This window comes from Eschscholzia californica, unplaced genomic scaffold, assembly GCF_041429995.1.
Source record: "Eschscholzia californica isolate CP2 unplaced genomic scaffold, dmEscCali1.0.p SCAF_2, whole genome shotgun sequence".
NCBI lineage: Eukaryota > Viridiplantae > Streptophyta > Magnoliopsida > Ranunculales > Papaveraceae > Eschscholzia > Eschscholzia californica.
This window is the reverse complement of record NW_028238309.1, coordinates 8,603,867-8,629,512: the sequence shown is the minus strand read 5'-3', so window position 1 is coordinate 8,629,512 and position 25,646 is coordinate 8,603,867. Positions and strand designations below refer to the sequence as shown.

General features: G+C 37.5%; 2 protein-coding genes and 1 long non-coding RNA gene across 3 annotated transcripts; 2 read left to right on the top strand and 1 right to left on the bottom strand.

Moving 5' to 3' along the window:
* Positions 1-197: 197 nt before the first annotated feature.
* Positions 198-3,908, bottom strand: LOC147555926 (uncharacterized). The gene is made up of 2 exons (XR_015235062.1): positions 821-3,908; positions 198-702 (listed from the first exon to the last, which is right to left on the bottom strand). It is a non-coding gene; the product is annotated as an uncharacterized LOC147555926 (long non-coding RNA).
* On the top strand, positions 447-3,756 carry LOC147555927 (uncharacterized). The gene is made up of 2 exons (XM_086663630.1): positions 447-2,662; positions 3,199-3,756. The coding sequence occupies exon 1, from the start codon at positions 907-909 to the stop codon at positions 2,635-2,637; it is 1,731 nt and encodes a 576-aa protein (XP_086519756.1). The 5' UTR covers positions 447-906; the 3' UTR covers positions 2,638-2,662; positions 3,199-3,756.
* Positions 3,909-5,753: 1,845 nt separating the features above from the next.
* Positions 5,754-25,036, top strand: LOC147555925 (DNA polymerase delta subunit 1). The gene is made up of 30 exons (XM_086663644.1): positions 5,754-6,548; positions 6,643-6,753; positions 6,852-6,958; positions 8,384-8,543; positions 8,674-8,869; positions 8,975-9,110; positions 9,219-9,356; positions 9,715-9,792; positions 9,955-10,046; positions 10,349-10,415; positions 10,533-10,604; positions 12,046-12,132; positions 12,906-13,025; positions 13,101-13,199; positions 14,097-14,204; positions 14,485-14,580; positions 14,666-14,731; positions 14,843-14,899; positions 15,600-15,687; positions 15,775-15,854; positions 19,339-19,452; positions 20,815-20,929; positions 21,010-21,182; positions 21,286-21,357; positions 22,041-22,115; positions 22,194-22,283; positions 23,635-23,795; positions 24,205-24,278; positions 24,423-24,510; positions 24,591-25,036. Exons 1-30 carry the CDS (start codon positions 6,257-6,259, stop codon positions 24,676-24,678), a joined length of 3,300 nt encoding a protein of 1,099 aa, XP_086519770.1. The 5' UTR covers positions 5,754-6,256; the 3' UTR covers positions 24,679-25,036.
* Positions 25,037-25,646: the final 610 nt, after the last annotated feature.

Genomic DNA, 25,646 nt, shown 5'->3' with positions numbered 1-25,646 from the left:
CACATTTGTATAATTTCAGACAAATATAATAAGGTCAAAGAATAAGTTTTTTTTGTTGAACTAGTCAAAAGAGTAAGTTAATTACTAACTCTTGAAGTGAATAACAAGATTGTCATTCAATGATAAGGTAAGGTCAACATAATCTTATTTTACTCAAATAAAGAGAAAGAAGAAAAAAATCACCACAAACTAGAAGATTTTGTCAAAAATATACAAGTAGATTCACGTACCAAAACAATTTTCCTGTGATATACAATCTCTTACAAAACTTAAGATCTCTTACCTAAACAAAATCTAATTTTACTACTAAATTGTATCAATTCAATCAAATCCATAAAACATTGGATACCTATGCTAGACTTGTGTATTATTGTACCATATACATCCTAGTTCCTACTATGTTTAGCCCACACCCACACCCACACCCACACCCACACCCACACCGACCCACACTTCAACTATCTCTCTCTCTTGCTCCTCCCTTCAACAGCCAAGTCCCACCACCACCATCCCCTTCCGGCCTTCCCTCCTCCTTTTCCCTCCCTTTTCTCCAACACATAGCCCCCCTATCTCCCTCCATCTCCTCTTTTCCCTCTTCTCTCTCTACTTCTCTGCATACATCTCCTTTCCTTTCAATCCAAGCAAGCAACTCTCTTCCCTCTCTCTCTCTCTCTCTCTCTCTCTCTCTCTCTCTCTCTCTCTCTCTCTCTCTCTCTGTCTCTCTCTCTCTCTCTCTCTCTCTCTCTCTCTCTCTCTCTCTCTCTCTCTCTCTCTCTCTCTCTCTCTCTCTCTCTCTCTCTCTCTCTCTCTCTCTCTCTACCCTCCCTCACTCAACTTTTAATGTATTATTCCAAGAATCATTTCTCCATTCATCTTCCCCTTACAAACTTACTCCATCTCTAGCAAATGCATCCCACCACCACCACTACCACTACTCCTCCATCTTCACCACCACAACCACTAACCCAAACCCTAGACCTCATCAACCACCTTATCTCTCTTCTCCTTCTCTCATCTCTCAACGTTAAATCCTTTATCGGACGGTGGCAATCTCTTCGCTCTAAACTATCTCTTCTCAAATCATCCATATCTGAAATATCTGATTCCCCTCACTGGTCTCAAAACCCTCTCCTACAAGATTTACTCCCTAACCTTCTCTCTTCTCTTCAGAAAACTCATTCTCTCTCTCAACAATGTCAGAACGATCCTTCTTCTTACTCCACCGGAAAACTCCTCATGCAAAGTGACATTGATATGTCCTCCGCCTCTCTATCTGCTCACCTTCATGACATTGATTTGTTGCTCAAATCCGGCGTTCTTCGTCAATCAAACGCTATTGTTCTTTCTCAACCTGGTCCTGGTTCTGGTAAAGATGAATTAGGGTTTTTTATCCGAGACCTCTTCGCTAGACTTCAGATCGGAGGGATTGAGTTCAAGAAAAAAGCTCTTGAATCGTTACTTCAACTTCTTAAAGAAGATGATAAAGCTGCTATTTTGGTTGGAAAAGAAGGAGATGTGAGGTATTTAATTCATTTACTTGATTCAAATCATCATCATTCTCTTCGTGAACAAGCTTCTGTTGCTATTTCTGTTCTTGCTAGTTCTAGTGATTTATCAAGAAAATGTGTTTTTGAAGAAGGTGGATTAGGTCCACTTCTTCGTCTTCTTGAATCTGGATCTTTATGTATGAAAGAAACTGCAGCAATTTCCATTGAAGCAATTACTGCTGATCCTGAAAACGCTTGGGCGATTTCTGCTTACGGTGGCATTCCTGTATTGATTGAAGCTTGTCGATCTGGATCGCCATTGATTCAGACTCATGCCGTTGGAGCTCTGAAAAATGTATCAGCAACTGATGAAATTAGAGTCACTTTGGCTGATGAAGGTGTTGTTCCAGTTTTAGTACAGTTATTGATTTCTAGTTCTAATGATGCTCAAGAAAAAGCAGCTAATTGTTTATGGATTTTAGCTTCAGCTGGTGAAGATTTTAGGGTTTCAATATTACAAGAAGGGGGATTACAAAATCTTCTTCAATTACTTAAAGAAACTTCAAATTCAGATACATTAGAACATATTTTGAGATCAATTTACGCACTTTCTCGATCATCTTCAACTCTAAAAATACTATCTTGTTCAACTTCATTTATTTTACAGCTTTCCGATCTAATCAAGAATGGAACTTTAGTTATCCAACAAATTTCAGCTTCAATCCTCTGTAATCTATCTATAACAGATTTTCAGAAACGATCGATATCAAATTGTATGGGATCATTGGTAAAGATGATGGAATTATCAAAACCAGTTGGATTACAAGAATCATCAGCGCAAGCTTTGATTTCTTTGTTATCAGTTAGATCGAATCGGAAAGAGTTAATTAGAGATGAGAAAAGTGTAATGAGATTAGTTCAGATGTTGGATCCTAAGAAGGAACAAGTTTCTAAGAAGTTTCCGGTGTTAGTGATATCTGCAATTGTTGCTAGAGGTAGTCATCGTTGCCGGAAGAAGTTAATATCAGCCGGAGCTTACTGTCATTTACAGAAACTAGCTGAAGCAGATGTTGCCGGAGCTAAGAAGGCATTGCAAAGACTCGCCGGAAGTCGCCTCAAGAACATCTTTATCAGAACTTGGAAGGAGTAACCAAGAAAGATACTAACCCCACAAGGTAATTTACACATCATTTATGCGAAAATTAGTCGAAACTTCTACTAAAGATTAGGTTTGCACGAGCTCGCATAAAGTAAAGTTGCACAAATTAGCACATATTAGGTTAGAGTTGCACAAAATTTGTACAAATTTGCACAGTTTGAACGATAGGTTTTCACAAGAAACCAAGCGTAAAGAATTATTGACATGACATGTCTTTTTAACTAAAACCGACATGAAATATGATCTTGACCAATTTTTGTTTAGTTTTACATTTTAGTACTCCAATAATCAATATGTTTGGTTGCCGCTTCATCCTTAGTTAAAGGGTTAATTTGATATACCCCCCTAATCACTAATCGCAAAGAGATACTGATGACCCGTCTGTACATTTACACCTCTAAGTCTAACCGAAGAAAGGGTTTGGCCGTCTGGTTGTCGTCAGACATGTCAGTAAACCCTTCATGTGAGGGGTGTATATGTACGTACCGGTGGCCCGTCTGTACATGTAGCATCTCTCTTAACTCTGTCTTTTTATGTGTTTTGTATTTACAGATATTCAGTTTGGACTTCTTTAACTACCACTGCCTAGAGAAGAACCTTCTCCATTCACATCCAATGGCAAAAAAACAAAAAGAAGATGAAAAAACTACACTTTTTTCTATACAACCAAGAGTTTTTATTTTATTTTATATTATCATCACTAGATTACAACCAGAGAGAGAGAAAATGAAGGGATTTCTGGTTATTCTAATGTAATATGAGATTACAGTCTGATTTTTTTGGGTTATTCAATATGAATAATCTTATGACTAAAGCAGTAGCAGACATAGGATGCAGCTTTTTCTGTTTTTTTGGAAGTGTCCACTTTCTTTTCCTTTTCTTTCTTTTTCATTTCAATTGCTTGATAAAAGTTGTAATAGTTTAATGGTTTTTTTTTTTTTTCTTGTTTTTGTTGTTGTGTGAGAATGTAAATGAAAGAACATCTTTACATCTTGTAAAAGATATGTTTTCTTTTTTCATTGGGAAGGTTATTAGGTAGGAAGGAGCTTTTTAGAATGTGTAGTTGTGTGGATCTTTTTGTAATAAAGTTTGACTCAAATTTGTGTGGAATTTTTTTTATATTTTTGTAATCTTATGAGAAAGCTTGAGCCTTGACATTGTTTTTTTTTAATGTTGGTAGGTGGGTGATTCACCCATTAGCAAGTATTTTAGGTAGGGAACTAGTGTAAGAAGAACAAGGCTACTAATCTGATAGGGGGACTCCCCCGCATACTTCCCGGTGTACTATCTCTAACAAGAAAAGTGTTATTTTAGTCTTTCCAAAGACTGAAATACTCCTTGTCTTATTAGTCACCTCAGCAGTGAGGTATGTCAGGGAGTAGACGGGGAAGTACCCCGATCATTTTCAAAACGTTATGTTTTGGTCAATCTTTCAAGCCTCGAACACTTTTAAGAATTAAGAAGTAAATGAAATAGATTATTTGTGGGCACGTAACAATGTTGACCGCTTGGAGAGGAATTCTCTATACGATCTTATGGTTATATGTTCAACTTTGTTTTTATTTGTACTTTTAGGCTTCGAGCTAACCACAATATCCAAAGGTCTAGGCGAATGAAGATACTCAACCTGGAAGTGTGTCTGGTTGTCGGGACTTCAAAGTAATTAATTGCACTTAAACCACGAGGAGAGACATACATATTACCGTTTAACTAAAGTAAACTTCGCAACTTGCTGTTTGTATGGACATGCTATCACTTAACTAAAGTAAACTTCATAACGGGTTGTTTGTTTGAATGGGAAGAAAATCATGGACACACACCCCCTAAACAAAACAATTTGGTATACCAAATGAAGAATCCATGGTGCAGTTGGAGGAAAACACAATTGAATATATAATGATGGCCCCTATAAGAAGAGGACAACAACCTCACATGGGGGGAGATTGGATTGGGCAAGGGCCAGGGAAGGGTAAATGGAGTAATACTTTTGTTTGGTGTGCTTTCTCTCTCCTTCTAATAACTTTCAACCTCTCTCTCTCCCTCTCTACAGTCCATACTTGGTGATGGATTTGGTGTTAGACTTGTAGGCACACTACCTAAAGAGAAGCAACAATAGAGTTTTCTTTTACTCATATATCTTGTACTGAAGAAAAAGGGTTCAAAGGGTTCTTCAAAGCAACTACAAACACAAGCTGTAAAGCTTCCCCACTCTCTTACCAGCCTCAGGCCCTCTGACATAATTGTATCTCCCTTCCATCATTCACTATCCATCACTTTGACAGTTACTCAATAGATGAGAGAATTAAATACTGGAATCTAAACAAACAAACCTGAAAATGACAAGCATGAATTAGGTCATTTAAACCCTAATCATGCTCCCACCAATATTGGAGCTTGTCCATCTGATTGGATAGGGAAGTTGGTTAGTACCTCACTGCCTCACCAAATGAGTAAAAGAAGATCAAATTACATTTGGATATAAGTTCCAATAACAGTCCTCCTCAATATTGGTATGTAAGAATTCTTCTAACTTAATATGTCAACAAATTGATAATTTTCTTTTTGAAACTGATGACGATATACGATAGTCATCTAATTCAAACCATGAAACCCACTTCTGAGAATCTGGGGCATAGTGTTAACATAAACTCCAAAATTCTGGAGGTCCCAAGTTCGATTCTCAAAGGAGGTGAAATCCATGGTTTATTGAACTTAAGCTATTAAAGGTATAAATAATGTAGTTAGATAGGCTTTGGACCAAAAATTTAGTTGGACTTTAGGCCCGTTTATTTCAAAGTTTAATTCGGCGGTGTTCGTGCTTATCACATCTTTGATGTTTGCCATTTGATGACTTTTATAGTCACTTTCTAAAAGAAAATAACACAATTTCACTAATTCATAAATGGAAAGGGTTGAAGGTGCTCAACATTGTTGATACAGGTGCCCTACCACAACTATTTCAGAAGGTAGAACACTTGAAAAGATAACAATATTGTAGGTGCCTAACGATACCCTTCACGGATTCCTACCTCTAGCCATAATGGAATTTATGATCTTGGAGTTTATGGATAAAGGAATTCGTGATGTCCGAATTTACATATAGAAATATAGATACTTCATGGATGGGAAAATGGATCTAAATTCACTTTTATACATATAAAAGTGTATACCCAACATTTATTTTGAGTACGGGTGCTTCTGTAAGCGCCTCTTGTTTTTACTCTTGGGTCACTCTTCTCTTGGCACTCTCAGTGGGTTTCAGACTACTTGCTCTTGGATCGCCTTTCTCTTGGCACTCTCTGTGGGTTCGGACTGAACAATTCGAGACCCACATACAAAACGGTTCGAGAGCATTCCGAAACCTGCAGCTGCAGCCACAAAAAGGGGAGTCTAAGACCCACAAACAAATCCTAGTATGTGTTGTTCTGTCCATTACAGATTCCACCAAGTTAGAGTGCCTTCAGATTGCTATAGGGCGCTAAGAGAAAGGGGTGGCGCAAGAGCAAAAAAAGAGAAGGCGCTTACATAAGCGTCCTTTGAGTTTACCTATTATATCCCCCATCGCCTTTGCTCACTTTGTGTTCCCGCCAAAAAAGAGGAAAAAGAAACGATGAACAACAGTAGCAGTAAGAGGCGCGGAGGAGATGCCCCTCCACCGTCTACTCAGCAACAACCACCGCAGAAGCGTTTCCAGCCACAACAGAACCACCAGTCAACGATGGATGAAGAGGAGATGGACGAAGATGTTTTTTTGGAAGAAACCCTTCTTCTTAAAGACGAAGGAGAAGCTCTCTTACTCCACCAAAATGAAGAAGAACGTCTTCGTTTCCTTTCTTCTCGCATCTCCAAATGGAAGCGACCACCTTTATCTCCGTCTTATCTCTCTCAATCAGAAAACATCAGTTAGTAAAACCCCCTTTCTCTCTCTCTCTCTATTCATCTGCAATTTGATCACTCTAGGGTTTCTCAATTTTTTTCATTTCATAACATTTTCAGTTTTTCAACAATTGGAAATTGATTATGTGATCGGCGAGAGGGATAAAGTGTTGCTCCGTAATTCATCTGGACCTGCTGCCATTCTCAGAATCTTTGGAGTTACTAGAGAAGGTTTGTTATCTCTCCCCCTATCTCTCTGTAGTAGAACTGATTCTTTGTCTTGTATGTGTTTGGCTGGAACTTAAGAAGCTCCTTTGGGTTTTTTTTAGGGCATAGTGTTTGCTGTCACGTTCATGGCTTCGAACCTTATTTTTACATCAGCTGTCCTCCAGGAATGACCCCAGACGATATCTCTATCTTCCAACAAAGTCTTGAGGTATAATTGTTATGATTAACAAATTTTATCTTTTTATTTGGCCAGTCCAAGGAAGTTCTTCTGGCTGGGTGAAATGCATGTTTATCGTGTTACTTGAGTAAACTTAGTTTGCAGTCTCGAATTGGGGGGTTCCCTATTTGTACTTCAAAAATGTGGAGTGAGCGATAATTTGGTCTTTAGAATAACTAACTGAACTGAACTGATGTGTGACATTGTCACCTTTATTAGAGTAGCATCCGCAAGCTCAAAACTCCTATTGAATTGCTCAAGGAAGTGCTTGCAGTGTCTAAAATTTGCACATTCAAGTGTTTGAGTTGAATGTGATTGCTGAGTAATAATATATCATGATCACGTACTTAGACAACTGAGGGAGGGAGTAGAACGTCACTTTGAATCCTTTGTTTTGAATGTATATTGTATTTAAGCTGCTAGATCAGTATGTCAGATGGGAACGCATTTTGGTCCTCTGGCATCTGTTTTGTTTCTTATGCTGTTGTTCATTTAATAAATGTTGAAAAGTTCATTCTACCTTCAGAGCTTAGTCTCTCAGAACCATATATGAACGTGCAAAAAGGGGATTATAGTTTACTTATGATGACTTTTGTCAAGTTATAAAGTAATAGGAGACTTAACATAGCAATAAAAGATTGATTCCCTACAAGCCCATTCCAAAGGTTGTTTTGCTTGGACTTAAAATTTGGTCGAGTTATATCCCTCCTAGAACCAGTTTTATAGTTTGGGCAGCGGTCTTGGGTAAGCTGCCCACGGTAGATAATCTTCATAAGCGAGGGATGCTGATCCCGAACTGGTGTATTAGATGCAAGAAAAGTGGGGAATCTATTAATCATTTGTTCCGCATTGTGAGGAGGCCTCGAAGCTTTGGTCTTTCTTCCTTCGTTCCCGTGATTTCTCTGGCTGTCTCCCTTATTCTTTAGCCCATATCCTGGAGCAGTGGGGAAGGTCCCAGTAAAGAAAGTAAAGCGTGTTTTATGGAACCTGGTTCCTTTTTCCATTTGCTGGTCTATTTGGAAAGCGAGAAATGACGGTATTTTTAAGGACTCAAGTTCGTTGGTTAGGGTGGAGGTGGAAGATGTGCTCGGCGTTCTCTTTTCTTGGAGTAGAAGCATAGGATGGGCTAGGACGTTTCTTATTTTGATTTTGTTTCGAGTTGGGGGGCTATCCTTAGATAATGTAACTTTGTATAGTCCCCTTTTTTTTTTTTTTTTTTCTGTTTTTCTTTTCTATTCTTTTTCCCCTCTTGTATCCCTCCTTTTGCTTTCAATATTAATTCAAAGTTTAAAAAAAAAAAAAAAAACTGAAGTATCTCCTTATCTTGAGAATGATATCCTGGCGCTGTGAGCTATATAGTTCTGTCAGGTTTTCTTGGAATTGTACTAATCGTGCTTGGTGGTGCTTTCAAACAAGGCAAAAATGAGGGAAGTTAGTAGGAACAGTGGTGTCCCCAAATTCGTCCAACGGATCGAAATGGTGCAGAAGAGGAGCATAATGTATTACCAGCAGCTGGAATCTCACCCTTTCCTCAAGATCATAGTTGCTTTGCCAGCAATGGTTGCCACCTGTCGAGGTAAAACTCATTAATTACTCTTTATTATATTTGTCAACGACATGTTATCTTTTGAGAGTTCTATACATGGTCGCTAAAGTCAGTATTTATTCCTTAATATCTTGCTCCTTTTAATATTTGTGCTTGACAGGCATCCTCGAAAGGGGCTTACATATTGATGGTGTTGGTATGAAAAGCTTTATGACATACGAGAGTAATGTTGTTTTTGCTCTTCGTTTCATGATCGATTGCAATATTGTTGGTGGCAATTGGATTGAAGTTCCTGCCGGCAAATATAAGAAAACAACGAGAACAATCTCTTATTGCCAATTGGAAATGGATTGCCTGTATCCTCATGCATTAGGTTTTTAGATGTCATGTCCTTCAGACAAGATACACTAAATAGTATTTTTTTTCTTTTGAGAAACTTTGATACTTTACATCTATTCTAGATATTCAGAATTAATCAGCCATGCACCAGAAGGGGAGTACTCAAAGATGGCTCCATTCCGCATATTGAGTTTTGACATCGAGTGTGCTGGTCGCAAAGGACTTTTTCCTGACCCTAGCAAAGACCCGGTTATTCAGGTTGAAGTCTTTCATTCTTATACAGAATTTATATTTTGATATAATAAATATTTTTTGTATTATATATGTTATCGGTTTTGTGATTATAATCTCACAGTCTATTTCTAGGTAGCAAATCTAGTTACTCTACAAGGAGAAGACCAGCCATTTGTGCGCAACATCATGACCCTTAAGTCATGCTCACCAATTGTAGGTGTTGATGTGATGTCATTTGAGACAGAAAGAGAAGTTTTGCTTGCTTGGAGGGTAAATTTTTTCTCATTGTTCTGTAAATATTAAGGATTATTTGTCATCATGACCATTAAGTCATGCTCTCCAGTTGTAGGTGTTGACATGATCCATTTTCTTCTAAAAGATTTTGTCGAAGTTTCACTAATTTTCTTGCCATGGCAATAAAGTCTACATCATCATCTTTCCCTTTAAAAACAAGGTTATATGTTATTTTGGATGATAAATGACAAGGTCGTTTATTTAAGAGATTGTACAAGAGAAACAAGAACAACGTCATCTTTTTCCCCTTCTCATCCAGTTCACGTGAAGTCGTGAACCTAAAACGCTTAGTTTGGTACTTTGATATAGCAGGATCTAATACTAAACACTGCAGGATCTTATTTGCGAAGTGGACCCTGATATTATCATTGGATACAACATCTGCAAATTTGATTTGCCATATCTTATTGAGGTATTTGTAGTTCTTTTTTCCTTTCCCTATTGAAAAAAGTTTCTATCATGTGGAGCTGGTGTTATTTTTCTCTCATTACATTTTTTTCTGCAAAGATAAGCAAGTATTTGGGATTTGTAATTCTATTTTTACCTGAGCTAATTTAAACAAAATCTTTGATAGAGGGCGGAGGCCTTAAATATACCCGAATTCCCGATACTTGGTCGTATAAGGAACAGCAGGGTTCGTGTCAAGGACACAACCTTTTCCTCAAGGTTAGTCTTCCTAATAATTTTCTTATTGATTGTTAACTCTAGCTTATACAGTTTAGGTCTGGTTTGGCTGTTTCTATTACTTTTTCGGCTACATCAGGCATCAACAACCATGTTCTTAGACTTTAGGGGTTGCAATCAGCAGAATTAGTGGCATATATGTTCTTTTCGGTCTCATTTCATAATTATTGCTTCCACCTCACGCTAAATGGACTTTTATTGGAAAGTTTCTGTGAAGATAGGACTTATATGCAATTGAGGCACGATATCTTATGAAACTTAAACTGGTACTTGTGGTATTGTAGGCAATATGGAACTCGAGAGAGTAAAGAAGTATTAGTGGGAGGGAGAGTTCAATTTGACTTGCTTCAGGTTCAGTTTGCTAAACTCTTCTCCTAAGGTTGTTACCTTTTCATGATGGGACGTACATGTGGTGGCATCTTCCTTTTACTTGTAACCGGAACAACTTACATGATATATTTACTGCAGACTATGCAAAGGGATTATAAGCTAAGTTCATATTCATTGAACTCTGTTTCGGCACACTTTCTTGGAGAACAGGTGATGCTTCGGGCTCAGCCTTATTAATCGCCCAAATTTTGTATATATTTAGATGACAAGTAGCTCCATTTTCAGCATGTTAATTTATGTAATCAATGTTAAACAAAAAAAATGTTTTCCCGCCTCAAGGCGTTTTGCTTTGAGAAAGTGAAACGTGTTCTTGAGGAGCATGCCTCGATAGCAAAAGGCGTGCACTAATTATTTTAGAAAATAGATACCACATTTATGGAAAAGGATAAGAAAATAGTCTTTTTCACTTTACTACAATAATGTTGGTACTCCTTATGTTGTATATACTTAAACAATCATTATACGTTTTTATATGCGTACGCATCGAGGCGTGCCTCGAAGTGTACGCATCTACTGCGTGCCTCGAAGTGTACGCATCTACTGAATTTTAAAACATTGTGGGTAATACTTAGGTTGGCGCAAAGTTCCCAAATACTCTACTGCCCCTTGTGTACCGCGTTTCTGATACCTCTTACCCTTTTTGGGTGGATTCCGGTACCCCAGATTTGGTGTGCTGGAATCTCCAATCATAATTAACCTAATTTCTTAATAAAAGTCTTTAAGCTAAACTAGTTGAGTTGTTAACTAATAGAGTTTTTGTTTAACTAGTTGACATTTCAAGTTTAATAGAGATAAAATGGCAAAGGGTAGATGTATCTATTCCATGTGCACCATAGAAAGTTGATTGTCTAGTAAAAATAGATCAAATCGTACCGGACCCTAAAATCTAGTTACTCGATATTCACATGGTAGCGTATAGCCCTACCGGCACTGGAGCGATCCGCGTACCAGGTGACATTAGGCTGGCATCGTTGTAAAGATCTCTTGTAAATCCACAAATCTTTTTATTCTCCTCCCTCTACTCCTGTTGTACATTACATGGTGTCAGAGCATTTGTTTAATATGACTAGAAGTTATTCTCTCCTGTTTCTAAGTCTTTTGCACATTAGGAACTAAGAACCTGAACACTTATTATGTTGGACAATTACCTTTTCTGTTTTTTTTCCTTTCTTATTCCTTTCATTCTACTATGCTAGTGCTCTACATCACGAGTCGGTGTTTGTGTGGGATAATTTGGAGCATTTCACCAGCTATTCGTTAGAGATATCAAAGATGATCGTCAAATTTCTGTTGGAAGGGATCTTACCCCAATTACAGGCTCGTAGCTTAATTGACTACGATAGAATTTAAGATTACATTGACAATTTATAGCATAAGCATGTAACATGAAACGAAATTTTTAATAATCTATTACCTATACCATTTGTTGTGGTTGCTTTGCTCTACAACGAGTCTTGAAGCACTTTTGTTTTTTTTATTCTTGTGCTTCTCTAATTTATTAAGATCTTGCATATGTGGAACTTATATTTATTTATTATTATCTTCATAAATTTCGTTACTTTCTATGTTGATACATTAATCTGGAGGGCAGAAAGAGGATGTACACCACTCAATAATATCTGATCTTCAAAATGGAAATTCAGAGACTAGGAGGCGACTTGCTGTCTATTGCTTGAAGGTGTGTAAATGATTTTCAATAATATCAATGATCGATTTTCAGTGTTCACAGTTGTTTCAGTGACCGATGATATTATATTTATTGATGTAAACAACACGAAGCAGTGATACAGTTGACCTAAGAAAGTATTTTTAGAAGGAAGATATTCGGTTTTATTAGTTTTGAATTCGATTACATTGTGAACATGTTTTTCTCATTAATGACGAGGAAGTTTTCCTATACAATGAGCACCTTGTGAAAACTTGATGTGTGAAAAAACTAAATGTCGCCGTTGACATTACAAGAGGACGTCATTGGACCTGTAGCCAAAAACAAGTCTATCATCCCAAAGCATGAGAGGCTGCATATTTCTCGTATTTGTTTTTCTATACTGGCATGTCAAGAGTGCATCACAGTTAGCAAAAGAATCCTTGAACGTGAAACTTGAATACTCAGGGAACTGTGATGTCCATAGAAATTGAACCTGTGTTTTTATTAGGACTTCTTTGCTTTCAAATACAAATTATTTATCTTAAAGCCGACTTATTTGCAAGCTGCTATACAATTAAATACCTGTTTGGACTCGTGGTGATGAGTTTTGAGATATGTTGGTCTAATGTAAAAGTATTGGCTAAAAGCATGTCGCATCTATAGATACTTCAGAGACCCATTTGTTAATTTTGTACCAGAGCATTTTTAGAGCTCTAGCATGTTTTCTTTGTTTAAAGTCTGTCTTAGCTGCAAACATTCAATCACGTAGAATACTTAAGTCGCCGCCCCCACTTGATTGACAGGATGCTTATCTTCCTCAACGCCTTTTGGACAAACTGATGCTTATTTACAATTATGTAGAGATGGGTCGAGTAACTGGTGTTCCCATTTCTTTTCTGCTTTCACGAGGGCAAAGCATAAAGGTAACTGTCTTGAGCATATGAAGTAGATTCTTTTGTTGGTGAATTATGAGTTACTTATCTTCTACAAAAATGCAGGTTCTTTCTCAACTACTTAGGAAAGCAAAGCAGAAGAACCTTGTTTTACCTAATGTCAAAAAGCAGGGAGGTGGAGAAGGAACATTTGAGGGCGCAACTGTAAGTCTATAACTACTTCATTTTTGTTGGATACTGTACTTAATTTTTGAATGTACTATCTGCAGTTCCACACCTAGCATCATAGGACAACCCTAATTAACGTCAATTGCCTTCCTCTTGCCCGCACTAATTGTATATCCTTGTCTAGGCATCTTAGGTAAGAATTATCTTTTATCTCTGAGATGTCCACAGAACACTCTGTGAAAAGTCAACAGTTGCTGACTTATTTGTCTAAGAAAAATAGAATACGTTATATAGAATTATCTGGTCAGTTGAATATTCAGAAGAACTTGTTAAGTTAAATTGAAAAATTGATTTTTAGTTATTTGATATTATTAGATCTTGAATTTTGAAGAACTTCATAATTCATATCGTTTGTAGCAATCCAGGAAATAATTAATCAGGATATATGTAGTCTCTTGTGAGCTTGCACCATAGTTAACTCGTTCCTTGCTCTGCCATTTTTGGGTCTTCTTTGTGCGATGTTCCAAAGTTGAATCTATACTAAGGCATCTAAATTCTTGAAACAATCCTATACTTCTGTTTTTACATTATATAGGTTCTTCAACTAATTCGTTCTATGCTAGTCAACACACATTTTCTCGTGATTCATTCTTTTGTCTATAATGTGTAAAGTCGAATCAATACATAATTAACTTGTTTAATGCTTTTAGTACAAATTCCTATCTCCAAGGTAGTTCTTTAAGTTTTTACATTATATAGGTTCACATATTTTGGTCTACCCGATACCTTTACTATTCTAATTTACTTTAAGAAGTCTCTTAAAAATTATTTAGTTGAAGTAGCTGATCTGTAGATTATAATTATCTAGATATATTAGATTAGATATGTAAAGCTATTTGACTATGTGCTATAATCTACTGAGTTCTATATCAGGTTTTGGAGGCGAAGACGGGTTTCTATGATAAGCCCATTGCGACACTGGATTTTGCGTCTTTGTATCCCTCAATCATGATGGCATATAACCTTTGTTACTGCACTCTGGTAAACTTTTCTTTCGACCATTGTAAATACTCTTAACTACCGAATAACAACATTATAAAACTGAAAGATAGATTTGAGTTGAGATTTTAAGTTTACTATCTAAGTTTGTGGACATTGCTATTTTAAGTCAACTTGAGGCTTTATACAACTTTTTTGGACTTAACAGGAACAAATCTATGTCTAATGGTACTAGCTTAGAGATGAAGTTAAAGTTCGGCATCTATGTGTGAAGTTTTATGCTTCTTACATCTTTTGTTTCTTGATTTGTGCCTTCATGAAGGTAACTGCTGAAGATGTTTGCAAACTTAATCTGCCACCAGAGAGTGTAAACAAAACGCCGTCTGGTGAAACATTTGTCAAATCAAATCTACAGAAGGTATAGCCCTGCTGGTGTTTTGTTTTAAAAAAAATTAACGCTAGGAAACTACTGATTTATGTTGTTTCAAATTGCCAATTGCTAGGGCATTCTTCCAGAAATTCTTGAGGAACTATTGGCTGCTCGTAAAAGAGCAAAAGCAGATTTGAAGGTAACTTTTCCTTGATACTAGAACATTTTAACTAATTGGTTAAATAGCGGTTTGATTAATAATAAGGTTTAGGGAGTCATGTCAGATAAATTTGACTTTGCCTGGTTATAGGAAGCAAAGGATCCTCTGGAGAAGGCTGTTTTGGATGGGCGCCAGTTGGCCTTAAAGGTAAAACTTATATAAGCTATTTCTACCTCTATGGATTTTTCCCACTTGTCCCCATGTTCTTTTGTTTGATATAATAGGTTAGGATACAGACTATCTAACCTTCAAACGTACTAGGTTTTATCTATCTAACATAGAATTGTGTGAGTATCAATAACTGATACCTTGAAGAGTGGCCAGAACGGAATACTACTGAACAGTGAACACATACTTTTTCTCGTCTGAGTTATTAGATACGCCCTGTTTTCCTTTAACTTTTGGAAAAGTCATTTGAACATTATAGACAAAAATACGTTAACATGGAGTGCTATTATGCCCTAAGCCATGTAGCAGTGTCGCCAGTAATCGAGCTGAGTTTGGACTGGTGAACTCAGCTGTTCCCTGGTCCTCCTTTTTTTCCTCTTCACATTCTTTTGTGTTGTATATGTAACTCGAGGGCGACAGCAAAAAAATGATTATGTATCAAGAAATTATATTTATGAATATACAAGTATGAATTATGTATGTGTGTGTATGTATATGTATATGCATATTATACGAAATATGCTTTACTTAATTTCTGCCGCCGTGACTTCTGAGGCATTCAACTGCCTTTCGGCATGGTACAAGTGCAAACAAGATATAAATACAAAATCTCATTTGTGCCCATTGACATGACAGTGAGTGTCCATGATAGGGTTTAATACGTTGTTTAATTTTCCAGATAAGTGCAAACTCTGTGTATGGGTTTACTGGAGCTACAGTTGGCCAATTGCCTTGTTTGGAGATATCTTCTAGTGTGACGAGCTACGGTAGATATACTTCCAGTTTAGCATACCAATCTAAAAATGCCTATTGAGTTTTGAGTGGTCTTAAAGTGCATTTTGCTACATCTGAAGGTCGACAGATGATTGAGCACACAAAGAAGCTTGTAGAACAGAAATTCACAACACTTGCTGGCTATGAACACAACGCTGAGGTACATTATCGTCATATTCTTTTTGGTATACAACATTGCTTTGCTTCGTTAGTTGAGTCGTGTGACTAAAATGAAAGCCAAAAAGCTGCCACGACATCTATAAAACTCGCTTAGGCTTAAAGTGCAAAGTTAGGCCTTACAAACTAGAAGAATAATTGATATAGTAGATCAGTAGATTGTTGTCTTGTAGAACAATTCAAGTAACTGTAGAAGAGTGGTTGTTGCGGAAGAGATGATCAGGCTTCTTTGGGGAAGAGTCGAGAGGAAGAGAGAAGATTAGGTTGGTTTCGGTTTAGGGGAGATGATGAGAAAAGATTAGGTTGGTTTCGGTTTAGGGGAGATGATGAGAGAAGATTGCAGAAGAAGAGTGATAGTTTTAAGAGAAGAAAGAATGAGGAGGGAGGTTAGTGGTGGTTATAGGGGTGGGATGGGGGCCGAATACTGAATTATTGGGATAAGGCTTCCTAGCCTAGACTCAATGGATGAGGAATATTCTTAAATCTTAATCCTTAGCTTATGGCTGTGGTGCTTAGACGCTTGAAGTTCATCGGGGTCAGGCAGGACCTGGGTATACGAGATGCGGGTGTCTTAAGCAATGTAACAGGGCTTGTTCGGCAGTATGAGATGTTCGAACAGGCCCATATGGACTCGGTCTTGGATAGAACCTAAGTTCGGCACACTTATATCATCGGGTCGGTCGGGTTGAGTCTGCGGGGCTTCTTGTGCCCCTGGGCTCTTGCAGACTCGGGTACCCATGATGGTTTTCGGGTTTCCCAGCTTTTGCTCCACCCCTACCTTAGCCTAGAGGTTTGGAGGCGCAATATCCTCTTATTGCCTCAAGGCAGGCTTCAGGCGTTCGCCTTGCCTAAAGTGATTTCTTTTGCTGTATCTGAATTTATTAGGGTTAATTCCAATTTGACCCCCTAAAGATGACCAACTGACGAAAATGGCCCCCTAAAGATGACCAACTTCTAATTTGGCCCCCTTTTTTATATTTCCGTCAATCAACTGTTAGTCAACTTTAACACCAGTCTTGCTTTTTCTACCCTTCTATTTAAAACAAATAACCTCTTTGCCTTTATTCACTTTCTTTGCCGGAAAATAGTCGCCAGCGAATGGTGGATGGCGACCATCAAGAAAATAAAATTGTTTTTCTTATCTTTTTTTTGAGCAGTTATCTTCTTATATATACCTCAGATCTGGGATTTTTTCCTATCTCTCTTTTAACTCAGATGGTGATTGAAAATCTTGATTTTACCGTCAGGCACCATATTCAATATGAACAGTTTTCTCGTTCAGATTAATCGTTCTATTAGATACTGCCGATGATTCCCATGTCTTATGCTCTTTGTATCTTCATCAATTCTAAAAAGTTCAAGATTAGATACAAGTTAGCAAACTATATCGATCTTGATATGGCATTGTACAAGTTTACAGATTCATCTTCCACCAGAATGATTCAAAAGTTCGGTTCTTTGAATGAAAAAGAGTTCTTGAATAAACTTGGTTGTAACAAACCCCATAGGAGAAAATTATAAATAAAAAGTTAAGTAAATCAAGACAGAGAGCAATAATCACCTATTTTGCCTTCTTTTTGGATCATTCTTTGAGTTTTTGAGTGTAATGTCCCCAATCATCAAATAGGGAAACCAACAACTCTTCATTGATAATTCTTTTAGCTAAAGCCTTCGTCGCCGCTTTTCTTCGTCGACCAATTCTTACTACTAAAAAATTCAATCAGACAAGGAATCAAATTCTTCATCAAATTACGACCAATAGAAGTTCCATCGATTCCAACAATACTACTGTCAAACCTAACAATGCCAATTTAGGTTTAAAACTTTCACTCTTTAATAATTTCACAAATTTAGGGCAAATCTCTTCAATTCTACTTGTTCTGGATCATCAACAACACCAATCGCAAAACCTAAACAAAGTGATGAAACAATATAAAGATTATAATCTTGTTCGATTAATAGAGGTTTCATGAATTCTCTGATTTAAAAGATGGATAGGCAAATCCTTGATTTGGGATATAGATAGAGAGAGAGAGAGGAAAATCCTTGATCTGGTATATATATATATATATATATATATATATATATATATAATGAAGAGAGAGAGAGGCAAATCCCAGATCTGGACATATTATATATATATAAGAGAGAGAGAGAGAGAGAGAGAGAGAGAGAGAGAGAAAAGGATATAAGAAGATAAGGGAAAAAATTTTATTTTCTTGATGGTCGCCATCCACCATCCGCTGGCGACTATTTTCCGGCAAAGAAAGTGAATAAAGGCAAAGAGGTTATTTGTTTTAAATAGAAGGGTAAAAAAAGAAAAAGCAAGACTGGTGTTAAAGTTGACTAACAGTTGATTGACGGAAATATAGAAAAGGGGGCCAAATTAGAAGCTGGTTCATCTTTAGGGGGCCATTTTGGTCAGTTGGTCATCTTTAGGGGGCCAAAATGGAATTAACCCAATTTATTATTACGTAAAGGCCAGCGCTTTGGGGAAAGCTAAATAGTTTCCGGGGTGTGAAATTTTAAAGGGAATATGTAGAATTTTAGAAATTTTCCGGGGAAATAAAAAAAACACTCCACCTCACCTCACTCTCTCTCCACCTCACCTCACCTCACTCTCCACCTCACCTCTTTGTCTTCTCCGATTAGGTCGCCGGCCGGAAATTTTTTTTTAACTCCGGCGAAGGGAAACACATTCAATTTTTTTTTTAACTCTCTCTCTCTAGAAACTCCGGCGAAGGGGTTTCCCTTCGCCGGAGTTCCGGTTTGTTGAAGAACAAACCGGATCTGGCCTGTTGAAGAACATACCGGATCTGGCCTGTTGAAGAACAGACTGGATCGGTCCGTTCTTCAACAGACCGGAACTGGTATGTTGAAGAACAGACCGGAACTCCGGCGAAGGGAAACTCCTTCGCCGGAGTTTCCAGAGAGAGTGAGTGGAAATTTTTTTTTTCATGGTCGCCGGCCGGAAAATTTTCCGGCCGGCGACCTAATCGGAGAAGAGAGAGAGAGAGAAGATGAGGTGGAGAGAGAAGTGAGGTGGAGAGAGAGAAGTGAGGTGGAGAGAGAGAAGTGAGGTGGAGAGAGAGAGCTGAGGTGGAGAAGCTATTTTGCTTTCCCCCTAAATAAATTTGTCAAACAAAATTGACCAATTTTTGACCAAGTCTTCACACCCCGGAAACTATTTAGCTTTCCCCAAAGCGCTGGCCTATGTAAATTAGTAACTTGGAGTTCAGGTTCAATGTTCTGTATGATCTTTTTATCGGGCACTTTTATCCAAAACATTGTAGCATCGTAACTTCTTGTTATTTACAATAATTTTTGAAATGCTGAATAAAATATTTTCATGCAAGAGTTATCTGTAAAACATATGTTTTACGTTTTCCCCATGTAAATGCTTGATATTGACTCCACTAAATAATCTGAGTTATTTGTTCTTGACGCGCAATATGTTTCTATCTCAGGTTATTTATGGGGATACTGATTCAGTAATGGTGCAATTTGGTGTGCCGACTGTCGAAGCAGCAATGAACTTGGGAAGAGAAGCTGCTGAATACATTAGCGGCACTTTCATCAAGGTATTTTGAAGTGTTTCAATTTCTTTTTTCAAGCAGTTCTCTTCTGATAAATCCAAGGGTGAACAATTATCTAAATGGCTTTGGAGGCTGGCCAAGGAGGATACAGCTTTGTGGAGGAATATTATCGCAGAGAAATATGGTTTGGTGCAAGGGGGTTGGGGTCATAAACCTATCAAGACTTTGTTCGGATGTGGGGTCTGGAAAGGCATTGTGGGGATTGCCAAGGAATTTGAAAAACTTACTAAGTGGAAGCTAGGTGATGGGCGTAACATTAGATTCTGGCATGACATTTGGTGTACCCAAGTACCCCTCAAAGAGAGATACCAAGCTATATACCATATTGCCGTGTCCAAGGAGTCCACAGTACATGATGTGTTCGATTGGGACCATGATACTTGGGACATCAAGGCTAGAAGGAACCTCAATGACTGGGAAATTGAGGTGTTTGCTAACTTGATGGATCTGCTCGAACAGCATAGGCCGAATAATGAGGTTGACACCAAGATTTGGATTACAGAAGACGAGGACGACCTGTCGGTGAAGAATTGTTATCGTAGGATCAAAGCTAAGGGCTCGAGCGACAAAGATTTGGTAAACTTTAAAGGGCTTTGGTCTAATTCTATCCCTCCGAGAGTGAGCTTTGTCCAATGGGCTGCAACCTTGGGGAAATTGCCAACCTTGGATATCTTGCAGAGGTGTGGTATGAATCTCACCAATTGGTGCGCGAGATGCAAATCGAGTGGGGAGTCTATTAATCACCTGTTTATTCATTGTGAGGAGGCTAGAAAGATTTGGGTTTTCTTTATCCAGGCAGCGGAAGTACAGTGGTGCTCTCCTTCTTCGCTGCCTAAGCTGCTAATCCAATGGAGGAAAATACCACACAAGAAGCCTAGGAGGGAGATGTGGGTGATGATCCCCGTAGCAATATGTTGGTCCATTTGGCTAGCTAGGAACTTAGGCATTTTCAATGATTCTCCTAGGAGTCTAGTGGTCGAAGTGGAGGACGTCCTTGGTCTTCTCTTCCATTGGAGTAGAAACAACCAGTTCTTTTGTACATTCTTTTCCCCTTCAATATTAATTCAAACTTTTCAAAAAAAAAGGGTGAACAATTTAAAAATGGGTCCTCATGCATTAGATAGAGAATGCTAAATTTTCTTGATTCCGTTCCCAATCAGATATTCTCGATTCTGAATCGAATTGAACCATCCTATTTGTAGTTATCTCTTCACAGGCTCCTCATATGGCACTCGGACTTCGTTTCTACCATAAGTTTATTCATTTGTTTTGTATCATAAGTCAATTTATTTTCTTTATGTTTATTTTGTTGTATGATTGTTGAGGGACTATCCTTTGTCTGTGTAGCCTATCAAACTGGAATTTGAGAAGGTTTACTATCCATATTTATTGATAAACAAGAAGAGATATGCTGGATTGTATTGGACAAATCCGGATAAGTTTGATAAAATGGACACTAAAGGTGAGCTTCTTAGGATATGAAGCATTTATGCTTCCCTACTTTATTGCTAACATTTTATCCATTTTTTATCTGTTTGCCAGGCATTGAAACAGTCCGTAGGGACAACTGTCTGCTGGTGAAAAACCTAGTAATTGAGTGCCTAAACAAAATACTAATTGAGAAAGACATTCAAGGTGCGATTCAGTATGTCAAGAATACCATCTCTGATCTTCTTATGAATCGCATGGATTTGTCACTATTGGTCATAACTAAGGTGAGACGAGATATCTTGTGCCAAAATTTGATGCAGTTGTGTTCGTTAAACTGTTCAAATTTTGAAATTGGCTACCTGTTTAGCAACTTATTTCATATTACAGGGTCTCACTAAAACAGGAGATGATTATGCCGTGAAAACCGCCCATGTTGAATTAGCTGATCGCATGCGCAAGGTCGGTTTGATTTGAAATTCGTTAATATTCAATTGTTATATATACATAAACACCAATACAAGTTGTATTTGGCAGTTATATGGGTTATAGATTTTTTGAGACTAAATTTGTTTCCGGACAAGTTTCGGTGCGTGAACCAAAGGGGCCCTCAAATCTTAAAATATGAAAAATACCTCTCAAATCCGAGCTCCTATATTCCCTGTAAAGTGGAAAGTCTGACATCCACTTAGAAACTCAAACACATGAAGTTTCAGATGCATCCCTATGGGTACTAGAGGCCTCTCATGTCTCAGTAGCCATGTATATAAGGTATTGGTTGTTAACATACTAAGGTTTCAATTTTCAAAAACTAAATAGTAGACATATTCCAGATCAAAAGTTTGAGGGAGAAAAGGAAAATAAATCAATTTAGCTGCTTCAAGAGTGAATGAGGAACTTGGTTAAGTAATTCGATATTTGAGATCAAAGTTATTGTGATCCAGCAATAACTTTTCTACGATGGATCCTAATTGTACCATCATTATAGATTGGAAATACTGAAAACAATACAATAGTGTAAATGTACTGTAAGTGGACAAACTATATCTGTGGACTCCGATTAAGGAAATTATTTTCTGGTCTTGGTTATTCATGATCTTGCTCCAAGTTGGATTTCATTTATTTTCTGTCTCCGTAACGAACAGCGAGATGCTGCTACCGCGCCTAATGTTGGAGATCGTGTACCCTATGTCATCATTAAAGCTGCCAAAGGTGCTAAGGTAATTGGTTACTTTATGATAATCTCCATCTGTATCGTTTTAAAGCTAGTTTGTAAACTTAATTTACCAACTTAACAGGCTTACGAAAAATCAGAGGATCCCATCTATGTGCTGGAGAATAATATACCAATAGACGCTCAATATTACCTCGAAAATCAACTCAGCAAGGTTAGTTACCTACTTATTCAGCAAGGTTAGATATCCAACAAAAATATCTGATGGCAATCTAAAGTGCTCAACCTTTATGCTGTAAGCAAATGCCATGTTGTAACTTCAATCCTAACTTGACTTGATAAATAAGGAGGGAACTGGAAGGAAGAGAAAAAACAATGGCTGCATTAGAGAATGACTAATCCAATAAACTAGTCCTTCTCTAATTCATTTTGGAAACTGCAAAGGCTGTTACAATTGAAATTTGATGTTAATGCAAGTGGAAAAACAAATAAATTCAATACCTCTTTAAATGAGCAACATGTTCCGTTCGAAGAATAGTAATAAGGAAATTCAATATTTCTTTAATTATTTTGTTCCAAGTTCCATCAGAACTTCACGAGAATGACAAAGAAGCAAATGCCAGTAGAAAATAAAACTGTGAAATAAATCTAGAGAACGTAGAGTAATCATATCTGCTATATCTCTAGAGGAACACTCTTCTTTCAATTTCGTATTCATCTTTAAATTTTATGCATCAGGTAAAAACATAAACTTCAGACTTTCATCACCGTTTTACTTTTGTTAGGCACAAACTACACTTGCACGTCAAGTTCCATGAAATGTTGTGTGAATGGTGGTAATTATTAAAGAAACTGTTGTTACAAAGCTGGCATACAATGATACAATAAATCAAGAATCATATTATCTAATACGAAGTTGTTAATTGTGGTGTATAGAAATGAATGTTAATGGCATTTTGTTAGAAGCCCATGTAAAGATGTAAGAGGTTGTATCAGAATATCATGGTTAAATGTTAATTGACTTTATTTACTAACAAATTTATAGCATGTTTTTAACCCATTCAAGATCGACTCAGTAAGGTAAAGCAATTTTTGAAGTCTTAACAATGACTTATGACAGTCAAACTGTGATTTCCATTTATTAAAAAAAACAGTGATTTCCACCTGTTTACACCCGAACGATCACTGACTTCTCTATGAAGGTGTAAATTCAATGAGAAGGCCTTGACCACCTAAATCCTGCAATCAATTACTGACACTCCTGCTTAAGTGACATACTAAAGAGTGCTGGGGATGCATCCTTCTGAGAAAGAAATCCAGATGATTGGATCTATCATCGATGTAACTGTAAACCTAATTCGAGTACCCAGCTCGGTAATTCCAGCTAGGCACCAAAGTTTAAGGTCCTAGCCTAGCCAATGTGATTAAACTAATATACACGTTGAGGTATTACGAGTAAGAAATTTATGAAGTGGGCACCAACATAAATGATCGTATTTATTGTTCTGTTAACTGTCATTTTCTTTACTTGATTATTCTCATGAGTCATGAACTTCGCATTGCAGCCACTTCTGAGAATATTTGAGCCCATTCTCCCGAATGCGAGCAAGGAACTTCTCCATGGAGATCACACAAGAGCTGTGTTTATACCAACACCTTCAAACAGTGGTATTATGAGGTTTGCGAAGAAGCAACTAAGTTGTCTTGGCTGCAAAGCTGTCATAAGGTTTTATTTCTCCCTCTCTCTCTCTCTGATCACTTTCTCCTTCTATTTCCATCAAAAAATGAACTATAACTTCGCAAAAATGACTTGCTCCCTTTTGTTTTTAATCTTAGGAGCCTTTTAACTGTTAGGCTCTTTTGCTCTCATCCTACTCCATAAAAGATGCCAACGTTTTGCCAAAACATGTTCCGCATAGGTGCCAACTTGGCAACCAAATTTGCGAACACCTTAGGGAGGATATTAGAAACATCAAACACTTCACTGTGTATTCACTTGTCTAATAAAAAACATCTTGACATTTATGGTGTTGTGGGTCTTTTACATACGTCTAAATAAGAGAATTAAGAGTTTGAAATCTGCCTAATACTACTGAACATTGATTAGAATATTGACACTTTGTGTTTGCTACCAGTAATGCCGAACAAACATTGTGCAAACACTGCAAGGGAAGAGAAGCTGAGTTATACTGCAAAACTGTAGCCAATGGTAATGACATCGCATAATCACTATCTCCTCTTTCTTTCTAAAGCACATATTATCTCATAGGAGACGCCCCATTTGGTATCTAAATTCATTTTAATGAAATGTTTTGAGTATGAAACTGTGGTGATTTATTCATGATTTCTATAGTGGTGGATCTGGAGATGCTTTTTGGGAAGCTATGGACACAGTGCCAAGAGTGCCAAGGCTCTCTTCACCAAGATGTGCTATGTACAAGGTAATCATCTTCTTTTCCCTTTTTCTTATTAGCTTGTATTGTGCTTGGTTATGTATATATGCTTAATATTGTGTTTGCAGCCGAGATTGTCCAATATTTTATCGAAGGAAGAAGGCGCAGAAGGACATGGCTGAAGCTAAGCTGCAGTTGGATCGATGGCAATATTAAGATAAAATCCAACTTCATGTCTGTCTGCATATTGGTTTAGAACTCTCAAGTTTGATGGACGTGAAATGGTTCGCCAACAGGCAACTGGTTGGCCCTAGGGAAGCTCGTGTTGCATATCTGTACTTTTGTAATTGAGCAAGTTGTAGTAATAGTAGGTTGGTTTTTCGTCCATGGGTAGGAGAATAGATAGGGGTATTCCTTTGAAAGCAAACAGCCAAGCAGATCTGCTTTTCGATGTTTGGGCTAGGGTTGTGGGTGCTAATTTTCTGAATTGGATTCTGCTGTAAAAAAATCAATCTTTTGATTTGCCATGTCTTAGTTCTCCCTTCAATTTCAATTTCTATCTAATTATAACTTTTATTTTTTCTCCGATTTTAACTTTGATTTCTTTTCTAACTAAGAACATCCAAAACGCTTTAAGGCGTAGACATGAAATAAAGATCACTAAGAACTCGGTCCATATTCTTTAAGACTTGCTTTGTTAATAGAGTTCATATGAACACAAACTAGTTATTTCGTATATGTCTATTGAGACTCACCAATATAAGCAAATTGTTTACCTCTCAATTTCTTTTAAAGGAATCCAACATGCCTAATGGGGATCCCACCTTAGCCCCTCCCTAGGGTAATATGGTTGTTTACAAAGTATGACCATTATGAGCGGCCACTCTCGCGGGTGAATCTCAGCAGGTGGCACCTCTATAAATCTTGTCCAGACACATCACTCGACCAAAAATCCCCTCGGAGAGTGGTCATACATACTATTTCACTTCCGCTCTCTAAATCTCGTTCAATCACATCGCTTCGTCGGGATTCCCCTGGAAGAATGGCGAGACATACTATCTGTGCCGTTTCTTTGCGTTGTAGAGGGGTTGTAGAGAAAGATGGTCGGAGATAAGAAAATTTCATCATGGAATATGAGAAAAGAAAAAAATATTGGTAGCTAGCAATGGCAGTTTGGCCTCCAA